The following is a 20336-nucleotide window of genomic DNA, read 5'->3' as shown; positions in this document are numbered from 1 at the left end:
CAGTTACAATACATAACATGATGTTTTATTTAAAAGCAACAAATACAAAATAACAATATTTATATATACATATATATATTTATACGTATATATATATATGTATATATATATATATATATATAGAGACACGTTTACATACAATACATACAGGCAAGACTATCTTTTCTATCAGTCTGTGTTGAAAGGAAAGGGCCTGGGTCACTATATTGTCTACGTATCGTCGTCGTTTGAATTACCGCTAACACTTCATAATAAGTACACTTTATAAGCATTAGTTGCGCATTAATGCATATTGAATTCATCCTTTATAACTCACGAATACTCATTCGTATGTAGTTTATAAACCAGCTCTTTGATCGCCTTACAAGGGACTTCCGTCTCAACATTTATTAATGCTTAACTAACGCTAATAGTGCGTACGTATTATAAAGTGTAACCGAATTACCCGCTGGTCTTGGTTTCAGCCGGAGTTTCACGGTCGCCTCCTGACGACTGGAGCATTTCACCTACGCTGGCAGTACTGAAAATGCATGAGTGGTCACAGGTGTGTTACAGGGTGACGGACATGGTTTGTGCTGGCTTGTATTGGTAACACCCCTGAGATATTAGAGGTATCCATACTGATCCTGTTCTGTCATGTCCTGCTGAATGCCTGTGGTGTTGTTGTTGTTGTTGTTGTTGTTGTCTCTGGCAGTGCTGCACTAGTTGTCCAGTGACAGTTGCAATGATAACCTGTGCTCTAAAGTGGCTCCTTTTTTTTTTTTTTTCTCGTGTTTTTAGGTGAGCAGTGCAATATGGAAGTAGGACGAGGAGCATTTTTATGAAAATCCACAATCTTCTTCCAGTCCCCCCAGGTGCTGTCAATATCCAAATTCCCGGCCCGGGATCTTTATCAACGTTTCCTGTGAGATGTCTTTAAAAGATGATCGTCATCCCTACTGTGTTTTTAATATGTATGTTTTCTTTTGTTGTGAGGGAGTGGAGGGGAGTCTGGCGTCTTTCCCCCACAGTGGCCTCACACCTCCTCTGGATCCATGGGACCCTCGGCGCCCTGGGGAGCGTCTGTGTGCAGCCGGAGGATGGGTTTGTTGCACATGGGGCACACGCTGCGGATCTCCAGCCACTTGAGCAGGCACCTGACAGGAAGTACACACAGAACGGGCTTTAAAGGCGTACTATGTGACACAGGTAGATGATATTTCACCCCACATTATTTCTAATAAATAATAAAATGTTTTTATTTAAAGTTTCATAAGTGCTTTGATAGATGAAGCAAAAACAACAAAACGGTGGCAAAAATCACAAAATTGGGAGCACAAATTTTCGGGAAAAAATTATTCAAAACAGAATTGAGAAAAGCAGGAATAGAGAGTGAGTCCTTGACGGCATTAACGTGCATTAACGCCACTAATGCGCAGTAACGCCGCTAACGCGCAGTAATGTGCATTAACGCCGCTAACCCCGCTAGCGCACAGTAACACCGCTAGCGCGCATTAACGCCGCTAACGCGCATTAACGCCGCTAGCGCACATTAACGGCGCTAACGCACATTAACGAATTGTTAAAATTAGTCTCCAAAGTAACGCTAAGATACGCTGGTTATTTTCAGCGCTGCTCTTTTCGTTTAACAAACACACCACTCCAGTTCGACTGTAGTCGCGCTAAAGGAGCTAACGCGGCAAACGGAGCTAACTGGTAGCCACGGCACGTAAACATGACGTCACGCGCATCTTTTTCCGGTCAGTCGTCATGGAAACGCGCCATGCGTTAATGTGCGTTAACGCTAACCACCGTTAGCATGCCCAGCACTAATAAAGACACGTAAAAACTGAATAGAAACACTAAAACCAGTGATAAGGTTATGATACTTTTGTACATAAAATCATTATTTAGCCGTTTTTCAATTGCCGTTTAGTGAAAGTACATAACGGCTTAAAAAGAAATCCCAAAAACTGTATTTATTCCTTGAGCCGTAATGTGTCCAAAAACCACAACCTTCTTCTCCAGAGGCAATAAAAGCGAAAGTTGGAAGTTATGACCAATTTTATGGAGTTGTGGTTGGGAATTCTAATTGACGTAGTTAACGTTGAGTGAAAAATGTAGACAAAATGCCAAAACGGACCAAAAACAAGCATCATTTCCAGTGTTGAGAGACACTCACTTCTTGTGAAATGCATGCGAGCACGGGCAAACCCCCAGTTCATCTCTGGTCCGGAACTCTTCCAGACACACCGCACAGGTTTGCTGCAAGAATGAAGGAAAAACACAGCGAGGTCAAAAGGTCATCTCGTCACAGTTTAATAAAATGAGTGAGAAAAAATTTGCTCTAGACTCAGATCGTAATCATGTTTTTGTTTGAGTAACGAGGCGATCTCAGCAAACAGCGCATAGATAAGAAAAATAAAATCCCCAACCACCACCACTGCCAGAAAAAAAGAGAAGAAATCAGTTTTTTTTCTCTCTCAAATACATTTTGAATGTTTTCGGAAGAAGATTAGGGCCACACAGGAAAAAATTGCAGTTTAAAGTCAGAATTCTAAGAATAAAGTCAGAATTCTGAGTATAAAGTCAGAAATTATGAGTTTAAAGTCAGAAATTATGAGTATAAAGTCAGAAATTATGAGTTTTAAGTCAGAATTATGAGTATAAAGTCAGAATTATGAGTTTAAAGTCAGAATTATGAGTTTTAGAGTCAGAAATTATGAGTTTAAAGTCAGAAATCATGAGTTTAAAGTCAGAATTATGAGTATAAAGTCAGAATTATGAGTTAAAAGTCAGAATTATGAGTATAAAGTCAGAATTATGAGTTTTAGAGTCAGAAATTATGAATTTAAAGTCAGAATTATGAGTATAAAGTCAGAATTATGAGTTTAAAGTCAGAATTATGAGTATAAAGTCAGAATTATGAGTTTAAAGTCAGAATTATGAGTTTTAGAGTCAGAAATTATGAGTTTTAAGTCAGAATTATGAGTATAAAGTCAGAATTATGAGTTTAAAGTCAGAATTATGAGTATAAAGTCAGAATTATGAGTTTAAAGTCAGAATTATGAGTTTTAGAGTCAGAAATTATGAGTTTAAAGTCAGAATTATGAGTATAAAGTCAGAATTCTTAGTTTAAAGTCAGTATTTGGTGTTTTAAAAGTGAGAATTCTGAGTTTAAAGTGGGAAAAAAATCTCCGCTGAGCGATAGCAGCATGCTAACCACAGTTGAGCTTTGACATAACACGCGCGCTCACACAGACGGAGGTTGACGACTTACTCCGAGCAGGCTCAGCTTCTTGCTCGCTCCCTTCAGCACCACCTACAGGGGAGAAAGGGGGAGATCATCGTGTGTCAGCACTATTGTGTCATCGTGGTGCAAGAAAGGAACGCTTGAGATGGTTCGGTGTCCTGATCTGACCACACACACACACACTCTCTCTCTCTCTGACTCTCTCTGCTATCTTGCACACTGCAGCTGGATTAATGCTTTAGAATCAGCAGCGTGTAGAGAGGTAATGACGACACGTGGGTGAGTCAAGGTCATCTATTAAAGAGTGGCGTTGGGTTTCACAGAGGAGGAGGAGGAGGAGGATGATGATATCGGTGTGAAATGCTCTGGTAGTATTTATAACCTGGTGTTACATGTTTAACCACAGCATCATCATCATACTGTACCTCATTGTAGCTGAACTGCTCCCTCGTTCCTTGTTGTTTCAGCCTGAGATGAACAGAGAGAGAAAGAGAGAGAGAGTGAACATCTGTACGACTGTAGTAACAACTGTAACTTGAGTTTTTTTTTTTTTAAATCGATGCTTCCTTTTGCTACCACTGCACTGCACCATCACAACACAGGGCTATTTTAAAATCCCTGTGTTGTTGTATTTTATTTGGCATTTTGCAACCGCACTCTTGAGGCTAAGTAGACTTATTATACCCTATATCTATAAGTTACCCTTGTTCCCTGGTGTCCTAATGAACATGTCTGTGACACGCTTTGCTCAAAATACCTTAAGGATGAAGCACCACAGCAGTTCAATCACCTCAGATTAGGGCCTCACAGGAAAAAAAACATTAGAATTTTGACTTTTAAAGTCAGAATCCTGCTGATAAAGTTAGAACTCTGATTTTAAAATCAGAAATTCTGAGTTTAAGTTGGAATTCTGAATTCTGACTTTAAAACTCCGGATTCTGACTTTAAAAACTCATAATTCAGACTTTATTGTCATAATTCTGACTTTAAAACTCATAATTCTGACTTTATTCTCATAATTCTGACTTTATTCTCATAATTCTGGCTTTAAAACTCTGAATTCAGACTTTATTCTCAGAATTCTGAGTTTATTCTCGGAATTCTGGCTTTAAAACTCGGAATTCTGACTTTATTCTCATAATTCTGGCTTTATTGTCATAATTCTTGCTTTATTCTCATAATTCTGACGTTCAAACTCAGAATTCTGACTTTATTGTCATAATTCGGACTTTTAAACTCAGAATTCTGAATTTATTCTCATAATTCTGACTTTAAAACTTCCAAATTCTGACTTTATTCTCATAATTCTGGCTTTATTGTTATAATTCTTGCTTTATTCTCATAATTCTGACTTTAAAACTCAGAATTCTGACTTTATTCTCATAATTCTCATAATTCTGGCTTTTAAACTCATAATTCTGACTTTTAAACTCAGAATTCTGACTTAATTCTCATAATTCTGACTTTTAAACTCATAATTCTGACTTTTAAACTCAGAATTCTGACTTAATTCTCATAATTCTGACTTTATTCTCATAATTCTGACTTTGAAACTCAGACTTCTGACTTTTCTCAGAATTCTGACTTTATTCTAAGAACTCTGACTTCTGGCTTTAAAACTCATAATTCTGACGTTAAAACTTTATTCTCATAAATGTGAGTTTAAACTCAGATCTCAAATATATATATTTTTCCTGTGTGGCTCTAATCCTCTTCTGTACAGACACCTCCTATCTTATAGTTTGTTGCATTATCTGCAGATTCTTCTTCTTTCTGGGAATTGAAATGACGCCGATGAGAGAGGAGTGAGAGTGTGATGGGAACAGCGGCGTTGTTTTGTAATTCTGTGGGAATGTTAATCTAAACAAGCTTCTTTTTTTTTTTCTCCACACTGCAAAGAGAGTGATTTGATTCAGCGTTGAAGAAATAAGAAGTATCTTAACACATTTCCTCCCTCTGCAGATTCACACAGTGAACACACTGTGTTTACTTACCTGAAAAGGTAGCAGCAGAAGATGAGGCTCAGCATGAAGACGAAGAGGCCGATGCCCAGAACAATGACATAGACATTGAGCGGGAGGTGATAGATGTCGGACGTCATGTTGCAGTAGTGTTCAGAGTGCTGAGAACCCAAACCACACAGGCATCCTGCCAGTGGAGAGAGTGCGCAGCACAGATTACACACACTTTACCACACATCCAACTGCAGCTTTCACTCAAATATTTTTCATTTTTATCGTACTTTTGACATTTTTATTCCATAAAAAGTAACTTGTGTTCTCTGTTTGGACGATCAAAACACTTCAAAACACTGAATCGACGCAGGTTTTCTCCATTTTCCAAATGTGTTGTTTATACGGAAGAGGATTAGGGCCACATAGGAAAGTAATATTTGAGTTCTGATTTTAAACTCAGAATTCTGACTTTAAATTCAGAATTCTGACTTTGAACTCAAAGTTCTGAGTTTCAGAATTCTGTCTTTAAACTCAGAATTCTGACTTTCAATTCAGGATTTCTGACTAAACTCAGAATTCTGACTTTAAAACTCATTAATTTTTATTCTCCGAACTTTAAACTCTGTAAACTCAGAATTTATGACTTTAAAATTCATAAAGTCATACATTTTCTGAGTTCAGATTCAGTTCAAATGTTCAAATTCAGAGTTTGAAGTCAGAATTCTGAGAATAAAGTCAGAAATTCTGAGTTTACAGTCAGAATTCAGAATTTAAACTCTGACTTTATTCTCAGAATCCTGACTTTAAACTCTGACTTTATTTTCCGAATTCTGACTTTAAACTGACTTTATTCTCAAAATTATTCTGACTTTTAACTCAGAATCCTGACTTTAAACTCTGACTTTATTCTCAGAATCCTGACTTCAAAGTCTGAATTTATTCTGACTTGTTTTTCCTGTGTGGCCCTAATCCTCTGCTGTATGTTTTTCATGTAGAGCTGTGTATCATAAAAAAAGCTTGTCTTGCAAGTTCATTGTTTGCTTTTCTCAAAGTAATCACCTCTCTCTCTCTCTCTCTCTCTCTCTGTCTGCCCAACCCTTCCTTATATACATACCCACAGTAAACACCTCTTCTGTCTGAAAACGAAAGTTCAAATCTGAATCGGACACATAAGCGCCGTCAACGTTGTCAACGTTAGCGCACGTTATGTCCGGGAGTCATGTTTACGCTAAAATGAGTCTCTAAAGTAACGCTAAACTTTAAAAAACAGAGGCACACATGCGCAGGTACGCTGGTTATTTGTAGCGTTGCTCTTTTCCGTTTAATTAAACGGGCCGCTCCAGTTCGACCGTCGGCGCGCTAACGGCGCTAGAGGAGCTAACGCAACTAACGGAACTAACTCCGGTGCCGCGGCGCAAAAAACATGACGTCACGCACGTATTTTTTCCGGTCAGTCGTCACGGAAACGCGTTGTGCGTCAACGTGCGTTAATGTGCGTTAACCGCCGTCATCGCGCTAACATGCCCAGCGCTAATTTACGATTAGAATGTAATGTTATGAGTTTGAAACCCTTGCTCTAAATTGACCGTAGGTGTGAGTGAGAGAGTGGATGGCTGTTTGTGTCTATATGTGGCCCCATGTCAGCTGAGATTGGCACAGCGCCCCACCACTAGGTGGAGAGAGTCAAACATCTGCTGCCACCTAGTGGTCGGAGGTTTAAATACAACACGAAACCGCAGTCACAATGTGACAATGCAGTCTATCAAATAATCGAAACGACATTGAAATATTGCATTTTTTTATGGTTTTCTCCATTTTTCAAATGTGTTATTTACACTGAAGAGGATTAGGGCCACACTGGAAAAATATATTTGAGTTCTGACTTTAAACTCAGAATTCTGACTTTATTCTCAGAATTCTGACTTTAAACTCAAAATTCTGAGTTTCAGAATTCTGACTTTAAACTCAGAATTCTGACTTTAAACTCTGTAAACTCAGAATTTATGACTTTAAAACTAAAAACTCATAAATTCTCTTGAGTTCAGATTCAGTTCAAATGTTCAAATTCAGAGTTTGAAGTTAGAATTCTGAGAATAAAGTCAGAGTTTTAGAGTCAGAAATTCTGACTTTAAACTCGGAATTCTGACTTTAAAACTCTGACTTTATTCTCAAAATTATTCTGACATTAAGTTTGTTTGTATTTTTGTGTGCAGGTGCGTCCAACCCCGAGAGCTCGCCGTCACACTGAACGCCGATTGGCTGTGAACATGACGACAAACACAGACACCACTTCCGCCATCTGTTCCACAGACTCTAACTGTATTGAGGTGATGATTTGTGTGTGTGTGTGTGTGTGTTGGTTGCAGGTGGCAGGTGGCAGGGGGGTTGGGGTGGGGGTTGGTATATTAAAACAGAATGAACTCCGGGGACTGAAGGACCATTTGGTAAAACAATAGAAGAGGAAGCCCCCACTTGCACAGGCCACATGTGCTGCTATTAATTTGCGGCGCTGGTGCTCTTTGCCAGCCTCTAAACGTCCATGTGTCTCTCTTTAGAGTCAATGAATGGCTACAGCTTGCACACAGTCGGGGGGGATTGGATTGGATTGGATTGGATTGGATGATTTGACAGGACTGGGGGGGGGGGGGTCGGCCAGGGGAACACCAAGGGCAGCATAAGTACCAAACACATACAGAAACAATAAAGTAGCACAAGGTCAAGAGAATGATATCTCTCCAGTTTCACTTCGCCACAACTGTCAAACAAACGTGACCTTGAGTGCAGCTTCTTGGACAGCGGGGGGTTTTCGCCACTGTGCCCGAAAACAAGTGAAAACACACACACACACACACACCGAGGGGCCTCCACTCTCTCTCAGTGCATTGCCATTTTCTGAAGCACGTCCATTACGTTACGTGATATCCGAACGAGCACACAAGTAAGTACATGTGCAACCGCGTCCTGCATATTTTGGCAGATGGCACAAACATCCAAATCACTTACCGTTACACCATTGGAATGGTTGCATGAAATTTGACTCCCCAGAGCAGCAGCAGCAGCAGCAGCAGCAGCAGTAAATTCAGGCCCCCGTCAGAAGTAGCCCTGGACGAGAGCCAAGCTCCTGGGCTGGAGCTCCAGACACTGGATCTGTTTGGAGCCTGGATTCACCCTGACCTGGAATGCTCTTTTGTTGGGCTCCTCCAAACCGAGGGGGGAGGAAAAAAATCATCCAGATTCGCTCCGATTTTTCACGAATCCTCAGGAGGTTACCCCCCACGAAAAAAATCTGGATGAATCACTCCGTGTAAAGATTGGGGACTGGTGTTTGGATCAGAACTGGAGACCTCATGTGCTCCTGGATTCCAATGACAATGATGTCATCACACGAGAGAGAGAGAGAGAGAGAGAGAGGAGACAAAGAGATGTTGTTGACAAAAAAAAACTATTGTGTCTCAGACGCCTGATAACCATGCAATGTTATTGAAGGGTTGCTGTTGTTGTTGTTGTTGTCGTCGAGAGGCAGAATCTCATTCAGTCACAGTGTGGTAAACAACCCGGGGCTGCTCGATTACAGGAAATACTTACATTTCCAGCTAGAAGAAGAAGAAGAAGAAGAAGATGATGATGATGATGAGGCCCCTCTTTGACTTCACTTTGTGTCTGCAGTATCTTCCCCTCACCAGTGACATCCGCCCGTTTCAGAATGGCAATCCTCGTCCAGCGAAGGTAATTATCTGGCATTAGTGTGCGCTTTGTCTTCCTCCCAAAGCTGCTTTTTTTTTTTTTTTTTTTTTCAGAGGATTTTCACAAGTCTCTTCCCCCCTCTCCTGTCGTCTGCTGTCTCCTCCTCCAGTCCTCTGATCTTGCAGTGGGTCGTCGTCCTCCTCCTCCTCCTCACTGTGACAGGCTGAGATGCACTTCCTTCAAAGCCCAAACAAAGTGAAGGCAGCTCCATGCAGCAGTCAACAACAACAGTCCTGCTGGAGCTGGGTTTGTGTGTGTGTGTGTGTGTTTGGGGGTGGGTGGATGGATGGTGGGGGTCCCACTCTCCTTCTAACCATCTGCTCCTTCAGTTGAAAAAAAAAGGGAAAAAATCAGAGACAAAAGGCGGTGTGTGTGCACAAGTGTTCTAGTCTTTCCCACCTCCAGCTGGCCTTGTCATGGCAGTGCTTTCCCCCTCTTTCTCCCTCAGCCTGCAATGGTGAACGGTAAAGCCTGCAGTTCGCCTCCTATGCCTTCCCTTTCCTTCCTCTCCCCTCACTGCTCTCGCCTTGGGTTTGTAAACAGATCTCTGCTCATGTGACCAGCCGCCGTTTTTGCCTCGCAACTCTCCTCTGCCTCAGCCCTGCCTCCGCTGCCTCCGTCCTCCAATCTGCAGGCAGAAGGGAGGCAGAATGAGCCCAGACACTGGCGAATGGGGCTCCTGCAAGCATGCTGCTGCTGTGTGTGTGTGTGTGTGTGTGTGTGTGTGTGTGTGTGTGTGTGTGTGTGTGTGTGTGTGTGTGTGTGTGTGTGTGTGTGTGTGTGTGTGTGTGTGTGTGTGTGTGTGTGTGTGTGTGTGTGTCTCTCTTTTGTGTCTGTGTGCGCACACCTCTGTGTGAGAGAGACTTGCAGCAAAGTCAAGGGAGGCCCCAGTCAGTGTCATGTGCAGAGGGGGCTGATGTCCTGACAACCAAAACAGAGTCATCTGTGTGAAGTGGAGGTCAGCAGAAGCAGTGATGCAGCCTCACGCACGCACACGCACACGCACGCACACGCACGCACACGCACGCACACGCACACACACGCACACACACACATACACACGCACGCAGAGAGTGTCATTTCAGAGCTGCAGCATTGTTTTCATATGTGTTTGGTCTCTGCAGACGTGCAGTGACATCATGTCACTCTTTTTGCAGGGAAGCAGAAGTGAACCAGAAAGAGGAAGCAAGAGACGGAGACAAATCACAGGCTTTTTAAAAATAATAATTATTAAATTAATTAATTACATTTTTATTTATTTATTTTGTTTATTTATGATTTAAAAAAAATGAATTAAAAAATATATTACTTCATGTTTTGCATATATATGTTTCACATGCCTATTATTATTATCTGAATTTTATTTTATAAATGTCACTTTTCTTTGCTTTTTAATGTTTTATTGACAAAGACTTTGTAGGCACGTTCAGCCCCCCATACACACACCAGCGACCCCTGCATTTTTTAAATTATTATTATTAAATTAATTTATTAATTTTTTGTTTATTTTGTTTAATTATTTATCTATTTATTTATTTATTATAATTTTTGAATGTTCTATTACTTCATGTTTTGCATATATATGTTTCACCTGCTTATTATTATTATAATTGTATTATTACTATTATTATTTTATTGTTATTATTATTATTAGTGTTATCTGAATTTTTTTTATAAACGTCGCTTTTCTTTGCTTTTTTCCAAAGACATTGTAGGCACGTTCTCCCCCCCATACACACACCAGCGAGCCCTGCATTTTTAAATTATTATTAAATTATTTTTTATTTATTTTATTTCGTTTATGTATTTATTTATTTATTTATGTATTTATTTATTTATTTTAATCTTCTATTACATCATGTTTTGCATATATATATATTTCATCTTCTTCTCATTATTATTATTATTTTATTATTATTATTATTATTATTATTAGTAGTAGTAGTAGTAGTATCTGAATTTTATGTTATTTATGTCGCTTTTCTTTGCTTTTTAATGTTTTATGGACAAAGACATTATAGGCACGTTCACCCCCCCATACTCACACCAGCGACCCTTGCATGGCTGCCAATACGCTGAGAGAGAGAACAGCTGCTGGGCTACTGGGACTCAGTCAAGGGGGAGCGCTGCTCCACTAATCCCCCGGGGGAAGGGAGGGAGGGAGGGGGGGAGGGAGGGGAAGGCTTCAATGGGATTCATGCCATTTTCATTCAGCTCTACCATCCTCCCTCCCCCTCCTTCCTGCTCCTCTAATAATGATGATATTACTGTGGAACAGCTGGATTGACCGACGCATGTAAGTCTCTAATACACTGCATGCATTCATTGTGGGGGTGTTTTCAGTGATGTGTGTTGTTTTTGTTGTTGTTGTTGTTGTTGTTGTCGTCGTCTTCACACAGGTTTTTGGAGAGAGCACGCCCTCTTGTGAGAGCTAGTGGAAACACAAGTGAAGCAACAGTTTTTTGCAAAGAAGATTCAAACTTTTAAATTTTTTTATTGACTATTATTTAACGAGCAAGTGCTTTCTTTATATGATATATACAGTTCTGTTATTGTACATTTACACACACATACTTATTGTTTACACTCTCATATGTACACCACCGTTCAAAAGTTTGGGGTCACTTAGAAATGTCCTTATATTTGAAGGAACATTTTTCAATGAATATAACTTAAAGGTGCACTATGTAATAAATCTAAATCAACTGGCCATAAAATCCTCTTAATATGTCACAAAGACTGAGGAATAATGTTCATATAACAAACTGAACTCACCAACAACAACAATACATACAAAATATTTGCATTAAAAAAACTTTTGTGGACAGCAAATCATGTTTATGTTTTGAAATCATGTTTTTGGCATGTGGCGCCACCTACCGCCGTCTACAAATCATTACAGTCAGTAGAGTCTCAGCTGCCGAGCAACCACGGGTTGCCAGTTACGTCTGAGGAGCATGAAACCTAAAAGACCTCTGTATTTTGAATTTGAGTGTAGTAACCGTTTTTGGCCACATTCTTACATATGGCGCCTTTAAATGAATCAGAAATACACTCTATACATTGTTAATGTGGTAATATATAACTATTCTAGCTGCAAACGTATTAACTGAGTTCTCACAACTCTTCAAACCTTGCTGTAATACACCGCCCACTCCTTCTTCTTCACTTCGTGAGCGTGTCCGTTTGCAAACCCGTTGAGCGTTCCGTTGGCGTTTCCGTTGGCGTCTCCGTTGACCGCGCCGCTGCGTTCCATATCCGCTTGGTCCTTTCTCAGAGCCAGCGCGGGCTTACAGGTGTGCCAGTTCCACAACACTTTATTCATGTCGTCCTGGGCCCTGATGCCCAGGAGCTTCTCCTCGTCGCTCTTCTTCTTGTCGTCGTCCTCGTCCTCGTCGCTGTCGCCGGCGCTGTTGCGGTGGCGGTGGAAGCTGTGCATCTCGCCGCTCATGCCCTCAAAGTACTGCTGGATGCAGATCTTGGCAAAGCTCTTGGCGTGCTCCTTGCACGTCTCGTCGAACATCTTGCGCTCGATGTCGATGTAGTGGGACCAGTACTTGGTCTTGAGGAAAGCGGCCTGCGTAAAGCACGGGCGTATGGCTCGGATCAGGAAGGCCACGAAGGTCATCATGAGCAAAAATATCCATCCACATGCCTGTGGAAGATAGATATGTATGTGTTAGTATCTCAGTAGGAAATGGATAAGAATTATTTTGTTAATGTCGTTTCTCTTTTGTTGTTGTTGTTTCTCTTTTGCTAATGTCGTTTTTTGGTGTTGTTGTTTCTCTTTTACTAACGTCGTTTCTCTTTTGCTAACGTTGTTTCTCTTTTGCTAACATTGTTTCACTTTTGCTAACGTTGTTTCACTTTTGCTAACGTCGTTTCTCTTTTGCTAATGTCGTTTCTCTTTTGTTGTTGTAGTTTCTCTTTTGCTAATGTTGTTTCTTTTTCGCTAATGTCGTTTCTCTTTTGCTATGTTGTTTCTCTTTGGCTAACATTGTTTCACTTTTGCTAACGTTGTTTCCCTTTTGCTAATGTTGTTTCTTTTTTGCTAATGTCGTCTCTCTTTTGCTAACATTGTTTCACTTTTGCTAACGTTGTTTCACTTTTGCTAACGTCGTTTCACTATTGCTAACGTCGTTTCTCTTTTGCTAATGTCATTTCTCTTATGTTAATGTTGTTTCTCTTTTGTTGTTGTAGTTTCTCTTTTGCTAATGTTTCTTTTTCACTAATGTCGTTTCTCTTTTGCTATGTCGTTTCTCTTTTGCTAATGTCATTTCTCTTTTGCTAACGTCATTTCTCTTTTGTCGTTGTGATTTGCACTTCAGGGCCACCGTACATAATGCCTCTCTGCTACGTGAACGAGCCGCACACGTTCTCAACTTGCTTGTCCATCAACAACGAAATGCATGATGGGAGTGCGCTATTGACGTGCGCGAGACGATTTCATGAATACCGATGGCACACGTTAGCTCCGGTTTTAAACCACGGATTTGCAAATAAATGGTAAGCTTGTAAGTATAATGACGTCATTAAAGGTGAAAATTACCAATTTAATGGTTTATTTAAAATTTTGCTGTCACAACTCAGGGATTTTATATATTATTGTCCAAGAAAAATAATTACAACATGAAGTAATTTTATAACGATTAAAAAAAATAATTCCATTGAATATTAACCATGAAATAGATATTTTGGTCTCATTGCTATGATTGGATTTTAGTTTGCTTTAAATCATTATAATTATTATTATGGTTAATATAATATTAAAATAAAGTCAGGCCAGAAAACCTGCAGATTTTAACATGATCATATTATTAGGAACAAGTAGTTTTTTAACTCCAGATTCTTTCACTCAACGTGTTTCACTTTCAACTCTGATCCACGTGACACAAAGAAAATCCACCCTGGCTACCTGTGATATGCACTTGATGTATCTCGATGCTGCGACTCGTAATTCATGATGCTCAAACAGTTCTTTGCAGGGAATCTTTGCCAGCACTCTCATCCTCTCCGCCTCTGACAAGCCCCGAAGAAGACTGTAATTCCCAAACATGTCTATGTCCAAGTCGATGCTGTAGGCACAGACGAAACTCTTCCCGTCCATGAGGGTGACGGACACCCAAACTGCAGGTGCTATCAAGGATCTCTGCGTGACTGAGCAGAACATGTAGCGGAGGATCGAGGAATCCTTCCTCCTGTCGCCCGTCGGTCTTTTCCATTCCTCGGCAAGCACTGACACATTGTTGTTCAGCACAAAACCTAACAGGAAGAACCACAAAGGCGGGATAGCCAGCAACCCTATGCCGTAGGAGTAGTTGTACTCCGGCATGCAGGGGCAGTTGAACTCAAAGACGGAGTACATTTGTGCACTGGCCAGTGCCATGATGCCACAGATCCCGTTCATGAAGGACTCCTGGTTGGATTGGAGGAACTGGAACATCATACGGAACTTATCCATCTTGGGAAGTGAGGCAGGTCTTTGCTATTGCTGGAATTAAATCTGTAAAAGAAACCAAAAAAGGCTGATGTTTGCGGTCACCAATACAATATTTTGGTGTTTTCCATTAAAAGATCACACTTTTAACCATCAAAAGAGACAGAAAAACTGTTTTCAGCTGTGCTAACATCATTTCACAAGGGTTTTCTAATCATCCAATAGCCTTCTAACGCGATTAGCAAACACAATGTACCATTAGAACACTGGAAATGGGCCTCTATACACCTATGTACATATTCCTTTAAAAACCAGACGTTTGCAGCTAGAATAGTCGTTTACCACATTAACAATGTATAGAGTGTATTTCTGATTCATTTATTTATGTTATATTCATTGAAAAAAAGTGATTTTCCTTCAAAAATAAGGACATTTCTAAGTGACCCCAAACTTTTGAACAGTAGTGTACATTACAAGTCGTCATTTGTGATGATACATGCTATTAACTCATCAATAAAGAGTGTTAATTTATGATTAAATAAATTCAAATAATGAGAAAGATTTTTCACAGCTCAGCAATCTATAAATAGCTATTAATGGCATGTGACAGCACAGCCTTTAAACCACTTATTAACCATTTAAAAGGCCAACATTGCTGCAGACCGGCTGTTTTTTTAATCATCTTTTTGTTTGTTTTGTTACATTTTCTGTATTTAATTGTAGTTTTCTTAGGTCAAACCCAACTAGGAAGTACAGGAATGTTATCTGACATATTTACAAGTTGATGTCAATCACTGTCCCTACTCAAACAAACAGATTACACTCACTTATGAACTCTTCTAACTATTATTCTGTATTCTGTATTCTGTATTAATCTGTATATACACTCACCTGCTTCTGTCAGGATGGATGAACGAAACAAAAGGAAAATTTCATGTCATGGCAAACATCACAGTCCGTCGTCATCGCTCATTATAACTCTGACCGTGTCTCTCTCTCTCTCTCTGTGTCCCTCAGACTCTCTGTGGTGATGTTCAAAGCCAAACCACGCCCCCTGTCATCAGGCCCCGCCCTTTACAGGCACCTGTCGTGGAACAAAAAGACTCCGAATTCATCCCTCACTTTTACTTGGAAGAAAACCTGTTACATTGTTACACAAAAAAACATGTTTCTGTGTCCTTTCAAAAGCATTTTTCAGACTTAAACGTATTGTTCGCTGGTATATTAACGCAGGACACCAGCTGCTTTGCTGTTACCATAACAATTCCCGACATGCAAAGAGCCGCCTCTGGACATTCAAATATCTCTTGCGGCTTTGGCTGTGAAATTTGGTTGCCGTCAGAGAGCTGAAGAGGGTCAATCTGTTTCCACTCCATTAATCAGAATCAAAGTAAGTCCAGGCGGAGTGACATGCAAAACTTTCTTCACCTTGTTTATTTCACATCACTTTGAACAATCGCCGCAACGACGAATGAAGCAAAGCCGGACAAACCAGTTAGAAATCCAACAATAAAAGGCAGGGGCTTTATTTTCTCCCCTATTCATATGCACAGGCCGTTTTTCTACAAATAGTTTTTATTTTAACAATAGTGTGTGGTCGAGGGCCTGGCCTGAATATGAAGATAGATCTACAGGAAGTTTATACACTACCAGAGCCGTTTCTTGCTATATGCGGACTATGCAGCTGCATAGGGCCCCACAGCCACCAGGGGGCCACCCAAACTGCAAGTTCAGACTCATATTTTATTATATTTTGGAGAATTAAAAGTACCCGTCTTTATTTGCATGTATTGGATGCATTCATTATGCATATATTTGCAAAGCATGTAAGTGTTTGTCGGGTAATCAGAAAAAGTTAGGAATATCTACCTAGAGTTTGAAAAAAATAGGGGCCCCCCAAATAGTTTCTCGCATAGGGCCCCCAAACAGCTAGAAACGGCCCTGTACACTACCGTTAAAAAGGTTAATGACTATTCTAGCTGCAAACGTCTGGTTTTTAACGGAATACACTCAAAAGTTCCGGGTCACCTATACAATTTTTGTTGTGTTTTCCATTAAAAGTCACACATTTATTCATCAAAAGAGCTGCAAAATGAATAGAAAATATAGTCAAGACACTGACGAGATTAGAAATAAGGATGACTCTATACACCTATGTACATATTCCATTAAAAACCAGACGCTAGAATAGTCGTTTACCACATTAACAATGTATAGAGTGTATTTCTGATTCATTTAATGTTATATTCATTAGAAAAAGGTGCTTTTCCTTCAAAAAATAAGGACATTTCTAAGTGACCCCAAACTTTTGAACAGTAGTGTATGTACATAGGTGTATAGAGGCCTATTTCCAGTGTTCTAATGGTACATTGTGTTTGCTAATAGTGTTAGAAGGCTATTGGATGATTAGAAAACCCTTGTGCAATGATGTTAGCACAACTGAAAACAGTCCCCCAGTGCATGGGGAAGGCAGCATGTGCAGGAAATAAGTCACACAACACAACCTACAGTTGAAATAGGAAGAGAGTGTGTGTGTGTGTGTGTGTGTGTGTGTGTGTGTGTGTGTGTGTGTGTGTGTGTGTGTGTGTGTGTGTGTGTGTGTGTGTGTGTGTCAGTGCACAGTCACTCACTCGCTTCCTCCTTTTTCACCTATACGCTTATTACCGGAACGCTGCAATATCGAGGTAATCATCTAATTTCTGCCGTTCTTGTTATTTTTTGTTGCGTTTCATGCAAACTGTTATCATCGCAGAATTTAATGAAATAGTTCCACGCCTTCAAAAAAATTGTTCATTCGTGTCTGGCGTTGCATCGTGTGATTTCCTGCCCGTTCTCTGACTTCCATTTGATGTTTTGTTCACAGACGAGAGCTGAACGATGCAGGACGCTCTACTGCGAGTGTTTGTCGTGGCTTTGGGCCTCCTCTTATGTCCGAGGGATGACCCCGGGGTGGAGGAGGAGGAGTGGATTCACCTCATCAAAAAGCACGAAGAGAGGCTGCTGAAGGAGGAAGTGATACTGGACCAGGAAACGTCACCTGTCGGTGGGAAAACTACAAGTGGCGACCACAAAGGGCTTCAGAATACGGTCTCAGATGATGAGACTGTCGCCATGCGGTACTCAGAGGACGACTATGCTGATCAGACATTATCAGATTCTGATCCAAGTCGGCTGCAGAAGTCCAGATGTGAACCAGAGGTCGCTCCAAAGACCTCACAAAATTTGATGGATATCACTTTTCATGACTCAATCGACCTCAAAAAGCCTGAAGTGGAAAAGTCGAGCTCCTTGGCTGACTGGGAAGAGGATTACGTCTGGTACGCGTGGAATGCGCTCTCCGTCATTTCCTTGATCCGCTTCTTCGCGAAGTACCTGAAGAGAATTCCCCCGGGTGAGCGGCGCGACGCGAGGACGTTCCCAGCGACCTGCGTCGCCAGCGAGACGCCTCTGCCCGACAGCGACACTCTGCAGAGGTTTCACGCCAAGTGTGTTCGAGAAAACAAGCCGAGGGAGAAGGAATTTCTGGAAGGGTTCGTGAATGACCTGGTGGACGCCATGAGGATAATCTGCGATGGAAATGGAGGCATGATAATCGAGGGCTATCGGATGATCGGTACGCGCGATATCATCGTTCCTTTCACCCCGCCCGAGCCGTACGGTTACCGGTGCGTGCTTTGGGATGACCGAGCGAGTGACCTGCTGCCAGATTTGCAAGTCTGTGGTCAAATAAAGCTGGTGGAGAACCGGATCGTCCAAAATGGCTGCCAGTGCCAGTCCTCGCACAAAGACGAGGACATGGTTTGCCTGCTGCGGTGCGAGAACGAGAAAGCGCAGACGAAGACGACCGAAGTGCGCGGCGGCCGTCTTTGCTCGAAGAACACTCCCTTTCTGTCAAAGTCTCAGGTTACCAGGTGGTTTCAGAGCACAGTCAAAGAATCGTGGGCGCAAATCTCACACAAGTACGACTTTGAACTCGGCATTCGCTACGTCGATGCTCCGGGCGCTCTGCTCGTTCGATTCAGATCGGGGAAGAAGATTTCCTTCACCATGAACCCCGCTGTTAAATTCAACACCCACTCTCATTTCTACGTCACACCTTACTCCCAAAACAACTCGGACACTTCCTGGACGCTCTCCCTCACAGCGTATGAAGACCAACTCTTGGAAAGCCTCTCTAAACGCCTGCCTCCAAACCCCTGCCACATGCAGACTCTGGAAATCGCATGTTTTCTTCACAAGAGACAGACGGCACTGTCAGGAAGCGGTGCGCTGGAGTCGTTTCACTTCAAAATTGCTCTGATGCATCTGCTTCTCACCAGAGACCCGTCGCTGTGGAAACCAGACCATGTGGCTCGTGGAGTGAGAGACTTGCTGGTCTTTATGGAGGGAAGTCTGGAGAAAAAGCTCCTGCAACACGTTTTAATTGGAAACCCGCTCGTGAGGAAGATTATTCGCCTCCCTGATGAGTTCACACAAGCAAAGCCAGTGAATCTCTTCCATCCCCTTGTGGTGGACGGCTGCACTTACAGAAATGCAGTCAAGCATTTCCAGGAAATGGTTAGAAATGCACACATGCTGATACAAGAGTATGTTAGTGTGCATTATCCATGCAAGGAAAAGGTCAGTACTCCTTAACCATAAGAGCAAGAAATAACCACTTAAGACAAGTACAATACCATGCCACTTTATTTAAAAAACAACAAAAAATGTCCATTCTAGTCGTCATGCTCCCAGTAGTTTACGAATTCACTGTCCCCCGCAACGTCAGGATCCGCCAATGCGTAGAAGTCCGATTGGTCAGGCTCAACGGCCACAGATTCAACCTTGCTCAAGTCGACCCGCCATGAGGGACTGGAGATGGTTTTCCTGGAGGCTGAGGTCAAAAAGAACAGTTTCTCAATATTAGATGGTCTACTCAACATGTGCCAAAAGCTACCGCTACTTACCCTTGTGCTGTGCCGAGGGGCAAGAGGTGTCACAACAGCTGCACACCGAGGCGTGGTCATAGAGCTCCTTCCACCTAAAAATCATTAGCTGGTAAAAAATACTTGGATATACCACAAAGCATTTACAAATGGATTTTTCTCTGTTAATCCAGATATAAAAACTGCATCCACCCAAATGTTTTAACTTCTCATGAACTTACCCTTTGCTTGCCATGTCATAATTACACGCCTTGGACGTGGAAGTCGCCGTGAGTTTCCCCACCGAGACCTCGCAGTGCATGTAGAGTTTCTGAAGGATTACAAAAAAAACAAAAAAACTCAGTGTTGCAGAGCGTCCGCTCGTTTCCTAGCACATCGCCAAAAACACACCTTTGTGGAAGATGAGGAAGTGGAAACCATGTCCGAAAAAACAAACGAGGCCACTTTGAATATCTGGACCAGCTTTGAGGAACTGGTGAGGAACTTGGACTGCGCCGTCTCCTTGCCGTCAACCATACACCTGTAATGGCAGAGAACACTTGTTAAAGGCACCATATGTAAGAATGTGGCCAAAAACAGTTACTACATCCAAATTCAAAAATACCGAGGTCTTTTAGGTTTCGTTTTCTGACGTAACTGGCAACCCGTGGTTGCGCGGCAGCTGAGACTCTACCGACTGCAATGATTTGTAGACGGCGGTAGGTGCCGCCTCATGCCAAAACATGATTTGCAGTCTGCAAAATATTTTTTTAATGCAAATATTTTGGCTGTACTTTTGTTGTTGGCGAGTTCAGTTTGTTATATGAAAATTTTTCCTGAGTCTCTGTGACATATTAGGAGGATTTTATGGCCAGTTGCTTTAGATTCATTACATAATGCACCTTCAACACTGTCGAGAAAGTCTTACCCCTGGTTGCTGATGACTACATGTCGAGTGCTGGAGCTGGGGTTCTGGGTCGGAGTCATGAAGCACTTGTTGATGTACAGCCTTCGGTTTCCAGACTTCGTGGTCTGGTCTGGCAGCTTCACCATAAAGTACATCG

The 20336-nt window shown here is 41.5% G+C and overlaps 3 protein-coding genes across 3 annotated transcripts; 1 reads left to right on the top strand and 2 right to left on the bottom strand.

Annotated features, from left to right (window-relative positions):
- Positions 1–9: 9 nt before the first annotated feature.
- Positions 10–9569, bottom strand: LOC310940937 (RING finger protein 122). The gene is made up of 7 exons (XM_083905998.1): positions 8773–9569; positions 8191–8542; positions 5227–5380; positions 3658–3700; positions 3260–3301; positions 2162–2244; positions 10–1136 (listed from the first exon to the last, which is right to left on the bottom strand). The coding sequence occupies exons 2-7, from the start codon at positions 8213–8215 to the stop codon at positions 1016–1018; spliced, it is 468 nt and encodes a 155-aa protein (XP_083762124.1). The 5' UTR covers positions 8216–8542; positions 8773–9569; the 3' UTR covers positions 10–1015.
- On the top strand, positions 9039–19003 carry LOC310940660 (inositol 1,4,5-trisphosphate receptor-interacting protein; the record flags this gene model as incomplete). Its single annotated transcript, XM_083905649.1, has 3 exons — positions 9039–9177; positions 15386–15758; positions 17232–19003. Exon 3 carries the CDS (start codon positions 17246–17248, stop codon positions 19001–19003), a length of 1758 nt encoding a protein of 585 aa, XP_083761775.1. The 5' UTR covers positions 9039–9177; positions 15386–15758; positions 17232–17245.
- On the bottom strand, positions 12059–14556 carry calhm1b (calcium homeostasis modulator 1b; the record flags this gene model as incomplete). The annotated part of the gene is made up of 2 exons (XM_083905993.1): positions 13847–14556; positions 12059–12586 (listed from the first exon to the last, which is right to left on the bottom strand). The coding sequence occupies exons 1-2, from the start codon at positions 14390–14392 to the stop codon at positions 12059–12061; spliced, it is 1074 nt and encodes a 357-aa protein (XP_083762119.1). The 5' UTR covers positions 14393–14556.
- Positions 19004–20336: the final 1333 nt, after the last annotated feature.

Source organism: Microchirus variegatus, assembly GCF_963457635.1.
Source record: "Microchirus variegatus genome assembly, chromosome: 19".
NCBI classification, from domain to species: Eukaryota; Metazoa; Chordata; class Actinopteri; order Pleuronectiformes; family Soleidae; genus Microchirus; species Microchirus variegatus.
Note: the sequence above shows the minus strand (reverse complement) of the source record. Positions and strands in the feature narration are given on the sequence as shown.